Source organism: Glarea lozoyensis (genome assembly GCF_000409485.1).
Source record: "Glarea lozoyensis ATCC 20868 chromosome Unknown GLAREA15, whole genome shotgun sequence".
In the NCBI taxonomy this organism is placed as follows: Eukaryota; Fungi; Ascomycota; class Leotiomycetes; order Helotiales; family Helotiaceae; genus Glarea; species Glarea lozoyensis.
Window position 1 is genome coordinate 1633891 of NW_007360989.1, and position 10148 is coordinate 1644038.

The following is a 10148-nucleotide window of genomic DNA, read 5'->3' on the forward strand; positions in this document are numbered from 1 at the left end:
CGGGTATTTTGTCGCATACAAATTTACACCTATTTGGGCTGGGACACTTGCTTTCCCCGACTCTAAGCCGGAGGCGCAAGCGGAGGACCCACCGACTATTAAGCTTGTTATCTACATATATTTTCCCTTTCACAAGTATATTATTGTATCCTCACTATCTTTCTAAAATCCATGCTGGTCTGTCTGAAATATCTTACATTACAAACGAGGAGGCGATACTAAGCCCCCTAGCGTAATAAATATCGCAAAGATTAAAACTTCTCTAAGATATCCTTATTTCCGCTGGGAATATAGCAGTAGATGGAGCGTCCTTGTTTGGTAATAGTTGCTTTAGACGCTTGGTGTTTCATGGTGTTTATACTTGAATCCTTCTTACTAAAAAAACATATTGTGCTATTTTCAATATATGGTTGGAAGTATTTACATGAGAATTGCTTAATAATATATTCGAATGAAGATACTATTGTACTTATCCGATTTTACGACCTTTTGAGTTTTCTAGTCTTTTTCGCGGACGAGGAAACACAGATCAAGACCAATAAGTTGGAACATTAATTTGATTCGAGGGTGAAACAGCGGATGACTTTTTACTGACACTAACGATGGCCACTAGTCTAAAGCTCTAGGACGAATTGTATGCTGACGTAGATTCTCCGTGTTGCTAGTGTTCACTTTCTATTAAGAGCCGTCAAACAATGGAACATCTACCGCTTGGACTTCATATCTTGAACCTCGCGTCAAACGGATTATGGCTGGCTGTACCCATGACTGCGTTGAAAGTTTCGATTGGCTACTAAATATGTCATGATGATATGCGAAAGCTAATTCTGAGAGCATCTCGTGGCCATTTGTATAGTTCGACTTTGAAATAGCCGGTTGCCACGAATGCAAAATTGTCCCTCACTATCTGCCCAGGCTTCAATTTCAAGAGTGATTTGGACTCTAGTAGGATTCTGCGAAGCCGAGATCAAGTCTTGGGGATAACATAGGTCTTAGTACATCTTTGCGTTAACTGAACAGTAAATTTGCCGTGCTACATAACCTTGCTCCGAGTCTTCTAGCTCAAACCTACGCCAGAAGAGCTATACGTTTAAGAGGATATAGCGTGTAAATATTAAGCGCAGAAAATGACTACCGGATAATGATAAGTTGGTAGAGTCATTCTTTATCAGAACCATCATCCTCCGTTCGAAATATATGATCTGGGTGAGTCAGTTCTGAAGACGTTTTGCACTTGTAACAGAAGTCGAAATCATCGCAGAATGTGCAAGAAAAGACAGGACCATAGATAGGCTGTATATATGTCAATAAAATCATTAGCTTTCAGGATGAACCAACTTACGCCGATGCGGCATCCATCACAAAATTTTGAAAAATCAGCCCTGCCTGGAAGTACAACTCCACTACTCATCTCTTCTTTCCGAGCCTCGAAATACTTAATGAGCGTTTCGACCACGGAATGTCGATCATGATACTGTGCAACTCCTAGCGGACTCCAGTTGTTCAGCTTTTCTTTCAAATTAGGGTCTGCACCAGCGTCAAGAAACAGCTGAACGACCTCTTTGTCTCCAGCTTTCGCAGCCCAGTGTAAAGGAGTCCAGCCATCGTTATCAGGCTGATCCTGTTGACTTTTTCTCGGGTATTTATGTAACAGGTATTCAACTATTTCGATGTTGCGACTACACGCACCATGGTGAAGTGCATGCCGGCCTTGTCCATCAAAGTTGTCATATATTTCAAGAACAGGATCATCGTGGTTCGTAACGTCAAGGCCCTTTTGGACTAAAAGTGTAAGATAACTCACGGGGCCCTCTACAGCCGCAATGTGTATTGCAGTTCTTCCCTGGATATCCATACCACTGACATCAGCACCGCGAGTTAACAATTTGTCCACCACCTCATATGAATATTGAAACACGGCTGCTTGAAGCGGAGTTGGCGAGAATGTCGGATGTTTCTCCGTATCGAGTTCATTATCTAGCATCCTTAGCGCAGCCGTGTCATGATCTGAATGTATGGCGGAGAAAAGAGGCGTTCGGCCAAGATGGTCCTGGACGTTCGGGTTGGCGTCAGCTTCAAGAAGTTGAAGGACAACACTCTCGTCATCCTTGCGTGCACCGAGTCCTAACGGCGTCTCTTGGTTCTTATCCTTGATATTGAGGTTTGGTTCTGCGTTTAGAATCAATTCTACCGGATCATTTGCCCCACATTCAACAGCCCGATGCAGTGCTGTGAGGCCCTTGCTATCTTGAGTTTCTATCTGAGTAACGGGGTCTTGCTGAAGCAGCAATCTCACAACTCCTCCACTACCCAGCGACGTGGCCCAAGAAAGTGGGTTGCGGCCGTCATAATCAGTAGACAAGACACTAGCTTTCGCATCGAGAAGCCTTTTCACGACATATTCCTGGCTTTTAGCTGCAGCCCAAGATAATGGCGTACGTCCGCTTTTATCTCTCGATTCTATTTCAGCAGTGTTTTCGAGCAAGACGTCGACTACAGCAATATTCCCTTCTGATGCTGCCCAAGATAGGGAAGTGCGGAGATCTTCATCCTGGGATTCAATGTTGGCGTTGAGCCTGGAAAGGAGCTTTACAGTGGTCGTTTCACCTTCCAACGCTGCCCAGATTATCGGTGTCCTACCGCTCTCGTCCTTAGACTCCAAGTCTGCCCCGCCAAGGGTGAGAAGGAGGAATACTAAATCATCATATCCACCGGCACTAGCGAGTGATAAAGGAGTCCTATCTTTCCCATCTTTCTCGTCTGGGCTGACCGAATTGAGATCAAGAAGACGCTTCGCGATTTTCACATGTCCGTTCTCGGCTGCACAATGTAGTGGTGATCTACCAGCATTGTTCTTCGCTTCTGGGTCTGCTCCCGCTAAGATAAGTAGTTCAGCAACGCCGAGGTGTCCACATATTGCACACTGATGCAAAGGCGTATCCCCGTCCTGATCCTTAACCTTTACATTTGCTTTTCGATTTAGCAGTAGGCGTACAATCTCTACCTCTCCCATGTGGCTTGCAAAGTTCAGCGCCGAGTATCCATCACTATCTTGACTTTCGAAGCTCGCGCCTTTGCCTAACAATAGGTCCACTATCGTGATGTCTATACACCGAATGGCCGCAAGTAGAGGAGTAAATTTGTAGGCAGTTGTTATGTTAGGCGTAGCATCTTTGTCTAAGAAAGTTTGGGCCATAGCAGTAAACCCGTGCCAACATGCCCAATACAGTGGAGTTTCGTTCTCATCGTTCTTTACAGTAACATCCGCACCCTCTTTTACTAGAACGTTGGCTACATCTTCGTTCCCTTTCATGACTGCAGCAAGCAACGCAGTAGAGCCAGATGTAGTTGGAAGACTGAGATTTGCTGGTTCCTGTCCTTTGCGTTTCTCGAGTAGCAGCTCCACTATGTGTTTGAAATCATTGAAGGATGCCCAATAGAGCGATGACTCGCTCTTTTCATTCGCAAAATTGACTTCGGCGTTGTGGTCTAGCAACAGTCTTACTGTTTCAAGGTGCCCTCTTTTCGCTGCCATCAATAAAGATGTAGAGCCGTGAGGCTTTGCATCCACGGCTACACCTCGCTCTAAGAGAAGTTCTACAATTGATGTGCTTCCTTTCTTTGCTGCCCATAATATCGCAATTTCCAAATGTGGCCCTGCGTGACGTCCACCGGCCTTCAATATATCGGAGACCATTTCATCGGAATTTGCTTTAATGGCAAGCGATAAAGCACTTGTCTCGCCATTGGTGCTGAGGGTGTCAAAAGAACCCTTTGAAATAAGCAACTTCACGATTTCTAGGTGATTGCTCTGTATCGCAAACATCAGCGGTGTCCAACCAACTCTATCCACTATTTCCATCTTAGCATGCTTGTCGAGCAGTAAACTGACGATTTCCTTCCTCCCCAACCGTGCCGCATAGGATAGCGCGGTTTCTCGAGATGAGCCACTCTGTTTCTGGACATCCGCACCAGCATCGATGAGTTGCTCCACAATTTTCAAATGACCTGCATTTACAGCCTCTGAAAGAAGAGTATAGTTGGAAAACTTGTCGATCTCATTAACATCTGGTTTTGCAGTGGCCCGAAGAAAGTATGCGACTATTTCCTGATGTCCATTGATGACAGCCCAGAAAATGGGCGTGTGAGCAGAATCGCTTTTTGAGTCCACATTCGCTCCTTTGACGCAAAGTAGTTTGGCCATGGCAAGATTGCCATTCTCCGCTGCCCGAGCTAAGAGTAATCGCGGAGGCTTACCATCTACAATATTCGGATTCATTTCAGGCTCATCAAGAAGTCGTTTAACGATCGTGACCTGACCCTTCTCTACAGCCCATGAAAGGGCTGTCCGTTCGTTTTGATCTACAGCCTTTGGATTGGCACCGGCTTTGAGAAGCAAATCCACGATTTTGCTGTATCCACCAATGGCACCGAGTATCAAAGCAGTTGTGTTTGTGCCATCAGGTCGATTGACTATTTCAACGCTCGAAGATTCGTTAACAGTGGCAGGAGGCCTTGCGTCATTCGGATCTCTTCTAGGTAAGAGCTTCTCGACCATGTCTGAAGATCCGACCTTTGCTGCAAAGTGTAAGACGGTTTCTCCTGTTAAAACGTCTATCTCACCAACCTCCACGCCTTCATCCATCAGAAGTTCGAATGTGGTGTTGAGCCTTTCTTTGGCTGCCCACAAGAGCATCTTACCACCGCTTACCTTTAAATCTTCCTTTTGCAGTAAAGATTTAATTATCTTCTTTAGAACATTTTGCTCTGAGGTATGCGTTGATATGTAGTTTTTGTACTCGTTCAATTGTCTAGTAAGCTTTTGCCTGCTTTCTTGCTCCTCGGCCTGGATTGGCGTCTTCGCGGGCTTGTTCAACTTATCCTCCACACTTTGTTTATCACTTGATGCTTGCGCGAATTCCTCGTCCGCATTGCGCTTGAGTTCGGCTGCTATCTGCAATGCTGTTTTATTGTTCTTATCCCTCGCTTTCGTGGCTTTATTTGCATCATCCTTTCTGAGAAGTTCAGCAACGACACCTACGTCGATTTTTGCTACTGCAAGATGAAGTGCAGTCCGATCAAACCTGTTTTGTGCGCTGATCCTTGCTTCGCAATCCAGAAGTAGCTTGACAATAGGCTTTCGGCCTTCGATCGAAGCAAAATGTAGAGCAGTCATACCCCAATAGTCACCACTACTCAGCTTCTCCTTGTGCAACGGACTCTCAAGTAACAAGCGAGCGGCTTCTTCATTCCCGTATTTTGCGGCCAGATGCAATGGGAGAATCCCATCGCTCCCCGAGTCTGCCTTTCCGTGCGCGTGCAAGAGCATACGCACCAAGCCCTTTGTGTCCTTGCTCTGATTCATTACCGCATAGTGCAAAGGGATCCGGCCGGCAAGATCTGGTGTACTCGCCAAGCTACGGGCATTTTTGAGTATTTCTGACACCATGCCTGGAGCGTAAATCACGGCATAATGAAGAGGGGTCCAGCCAAGAATGTCTGGAACTTCTAGATCTCTTAAGTTATCTTTGTTGATATCTCCGTTCCTGCCAATAATTTGCTTGTAGAGAGCTGTGTGCCCGAAATCTGTCAAGACTTGTCTTTCAGGAGATAATTGCATTAGCCGTGCGTCTTTCGTTGTAGACTTCTTGGCATCTCCTTTGGGGACATTTTCGTCTGCTTGCGAGGGTAATAAGGAGTTATAGAGCTCGAGGCGCCTTTGCTTCTCGAACAACACCTTAAGGCTCTTACTGACTGGCTCCAAATTCTTCGATCTGAGTTGCTTGATTAAGGCAACTTTGGCGCTTTTCAGCTGAGCTTCAGCATCCCCAGCTGTTCCTTCGTCTTTCGCCGTCGCAGAGGCTGTGGTTATTAAAAAGTCAACTGCTGTTGCCACGGCTTTCAAGACAAATTTACGATTTGACAGCAAGCTTTTATCGCAAAAAATGAGTAGCTGGAGGTATAATTCGTAGGCTTTGTCCAGTTGGTAATCTTTGTGATTTTCAGTTGCTTTCTGGCGCACCATTTCCACCAAACCCTCACTGGGAAGTTTATTTGCAACGCTGAGTGGAGGTATTATGAGCAGATAAGCATCCTCTAAGGTACTCAATGCAGCCGCTTCAACGGCTTTCGCCATCTCACTTATCTTCTGATTAGAAAGTTTCAGCGAAGTCCACTCCGGAACTTCCGGTTTAAATTTCATCTGGCTTTGATGGTCGACTGTGGTTAACGGCGTTATCTGGGAAATGGGTATGTGATTAGCGATTGCCCACATGAAAGCCGAGAAAATATGTTGGGCTATGAATTGCTCCATTGAGACGTTAGTAATCTTTGCCCAGCATGACGGCTCAGCTCCGCCAATTTTAGGGTTCTGATTACCTAGACCTTCTAAGCTTTAATTCATATTCAGTGGTTACAAGATACTTACTTTGGTGGCAATAACCTAAACTCAGACTGTCGACATCCTTCCACTCGAACTGATCTAAAGCCTCTTCGACTCCATCGCCAGCCCACCAGGCCAGATCTGTCTTAAGAACGCTAGTAGCAGGACCAAGCACCCGACGGAAAGGCAATCCGATAGGATCGGGCTTTTCCTCGGTCGATGATGTCTGTCCTAATCGTGTATTTTCGTGATTCTGGTTTTTGAGATGATACATCCATAGGGATAATATCGCTTCCAAGTCTTCTTCGGAAGTCGTCCATGACGACGCGCTGGATGTCACCTTACTCGCAACAAGTCTGAAGTTTCCGATCTGCCGCGGGGTATTCTCATATGTGTTAATTTGAACGTCTATCGACCAAGCAAATTTGTTCACTGTCTCGAAATCAAACAATTCCATGATTTTGCCAATCGCCTTTGCAATGCGAGCAGCATGTTCGGAGGAAGGGGCTTTCCACTCGGTGAGATTTGCTAGCCGTTTTCGGATATTGATTATCGCATGTACTTGTTGAGTCATTTCCTCTTGCGTCTTTATATTACGGTATTTTTCTTTAGTGTTTGATTGATCTTGCTTTATGAAGGGAGAATTAGATGGAGCAAATCCTGGTCGTCCCGGTTCCCCTACCGTTACACTCGAAGCCCTTCTCCCCTCTTCTGGTTTCACCAGCTCGAATTTGGAATTTGTAGGATAGTTCAGTTTGTAAGAAACTTTCCAGCAAGAAGTCACCGAATTCGCTGAAGACCCGCCGCGATTTACAGATTGCGTACTTTTGTGAAATAGACCGCACATTCCTAGACCACAGTTGAAACAGGATTGCTTTGTTGGACCACTAAGTGAATTTAGGTATTCACGATCGAATCCGAGTCTGTGAGAAAGCCAGTCAATCTCATAATCCGGAGTGATTTTCTCCGTCGCTGGACTATCCAACATGCCTCGACGTATTATAGCTCTCAAGATGGTCATGATGATGATAGCAACAAGTTGGGCGATAGAACATGCCCAGCTGATTCCACGAAATCCTTCAAATTGGAGGATAAATCCAGTTATTGATGCGAAAGTACTGATTATGCAGAGGATGTTGAGCGATGTAGAGACATCTGTTGATCCTTCTACTTTTCCCGTTTCTTGAGCGTCATCGTGAGAAAGCGGATCATTATTGCGACAGGATGTGAGGACGGTCTTCTTCTTCCCTTTCGCCATGAGCATGAAAGAATCAAAGCTTTGGTCGCTGACAAAGATCCCTTTCTGAAGCCAAAATACCCGAAGGCTAGTTTCAACCACACTTCCAGAATCAGGTGTCGAGGTACCCCTTTTGTGTTTGTCGAGATCGTCATCAGTGGAAGACTTTGGCTTGATTTCCCACTCAAACTCTTCTGTGCTATTCCCAATGACTAAAGCGGAGAGCCACATTCCAAATGCGAGTGTGATGGTCCCAGCCAATAAAACTGGATACGCATAAGAACTTGGTGGACCGCCGACACGTTGGCCGAATCGAGAGTTGTAAGCAACAAACCCTGAAAAAACCAAGACCCCTGACTGAAGTAGAATACCAGCGGCAGCAGTAGCCACCAACTCCCATGTTGCTTGGTGCGAATGAAGGTTTAGAGATATATTGGGGGCTCTATCTGGCCGGTCGACATGAAAGGACGGAGGCTTTTTGCGATGACAAAGATGCTTGATTAGCGGACCCCGATATACTAAGTAGGATCAGTTTGAAAATGAAGCATAAATGATATTGGTCGTACATACCCCGCTTCTCCATGTGATATTTTTCTTTTGCTTGAGTCAGAGTAAACAGGAAACACTCCTTTTCTGCATCCCCGTAACCCTCTAGATAGACAATCTGTTTGACAATTCCTTTGCCTGTCGTTCGGACAATCCCTTCACCGTTCCAAAGTTCGCAAACCTCATGCGATGTCGAAGACATAAATTCCAGCTCCGCCAGAGAACGATTCTCTCTCGCCCGACCAATAACAGCTTTTAGCCACGGAGGGCCACCAACCCGAATTGCACCCACGATCGCTGTAATGATACCCAAAGGTGCCATGGCGAAAACAACATGGTCGAGCCATGTAAATGACTCCCTAAGAAATTGTCGGGCGAAATTCTCGCCGAACAATGCCAACAGCCTCCACGAGCATTAGCAATAGTCTAGTTGTTACTGCAGATATACTTACGGACCTATATCAGAGAATAAATTGTTTGTGACATCCGTGCCGCTTGCGTCCACGTCCGAAGTAAAGAAGAAGAGGTAGAAAATTAGAGACAACATGATTTTATTCCGGTTCCCAGATCAGGGGATTTCGCAGTAGTGAAGGCAATTCTCAAGCGTAACCAGATTGATCTCGGTGCTGAGGAATTTCAGTAATGTACGAGGCCAGAAAAAGAAAGAACGGATTGATTGTATGATACAGATTATGATCAGGGTACTATTTCAGCACTCTTTAAACATTGTGTAACCCCAGAGGAGGCTCAGTGCTCATGCATCATCAAACACTTCCCATTCGAGAGCAGCACGGCACGGCACGTGCATAGCGACCAATGAAGTTCTCTTAATTATCGAAGCCCGCACGCCTCTCTGCTGAAAGAAGGCTCAATTTGACCTTTCCCCAGTTTCAGGAACTCCCAATCGTATTATTAGCAAGTATTGCCCTGTCCATCATCGTCGATCCCAATGGCGACTCCGTTCTCAGCAGCGGCAGCCCCGACCATACCTGCAGGTCTTATCCGTATGCACCAACATGATTGCTCACACGGATATGGGTAACATTGAGCGTGGCCAGCTCGACCTAAGAATTTAAATACGCGATAAGGTTCTCAATCTGCTTCAGATAATCGTAAAGTTTGCCGCGCGGTGAAGGTGGGTTACCGGCCATTGACCTTGGATGGACTGCAATCACAATTGCTCAAAATGACAAATCCAAAGACTGGCTATAGAAAAGAAGAAAGGCCGATACCACAAGATCTCCGTTGATAATAATAAACAGAAGGTTGTGATCAAGACAGCAGCTCCTCAGATAACAAAAAAAAGGGTTTCGCTACGGGGGTCAATAAGCACGGTGCATGAGAGCTCGGTGTGAGTATATCCAAAATAATGTGTAAATAACCGCGTACTATTATCACACCCCAAAACAGCAATGTAATCACCCCTAAAATACATAAGGTAGGTACCCTACTCGCTAACCGTCACCGTATTGAGATCACGACGAAAGTGCACGACATGAAGAAGCTTTGTTGCAAAAACAAAAGCCTAAATGAACAACAAATTCCAAAGTAATGCCTTGGTAGCAGTGCTAGACCAAGTTGGGCTGGATTGACGTTCAGCTGAAAGCCACCAAATACTACCCACCACAACAACAATCAGCTTTGTGTGCAGGGCAACTGATCTGACCATGCAAAAGCCATTGATTCATTTAATTACGCCAGGGTAATAGACCCCCATGGGCCCCCGGAAGATGACGCCTTTTATCGGCACGTCCCAGAGTGTCGCACAAGGCTTTGAGATGTTCATGCAATCGCAGGCGCAAAGTGGCATGATTTGTTTATAGAGACAAATGAAACGAAGAGCTTCTTCTGTTCCCGTTGGTCAAGCGTGAGGTTACCTGCGGCTTTCGTGGCCGTATATGTGTTATAACCTTGCCAAATGAAGCCTCTAAGAAGTATGGCGCGAATATCACAGTGAACGAGAGACATATTATTGAAGCTACG

General features: G+C 45.6%; 1 protein-coding gene across 1 annotated transcript; it reads right to left on the reverse strand.

Moving 5' to 3' along the window:
- Nucleotides 1–1158: 1158 nt before the first annotated feature.
- On the reverse strand, nt 1159–8712 carry GLAREA_06351 (Ankyrin repeat-containing protein; the record flags this gene model as incomplete). Its single annotated transcript, XM_008081765.1, has 5 exons — nt 1159–1293; nt 1343–6378; nt 6428–8137; nt 8190–8569; nt 8618–8712. 5 exons carry the CDS (start codon nt 8710–8712, stop codon nt 1159–1161), a joined length of 7356 nt encoding a protein of 2451 aa, XP_008079956.1.
- Nucleotides 8713–10148: the final 1436 nt, after the last annotated feature.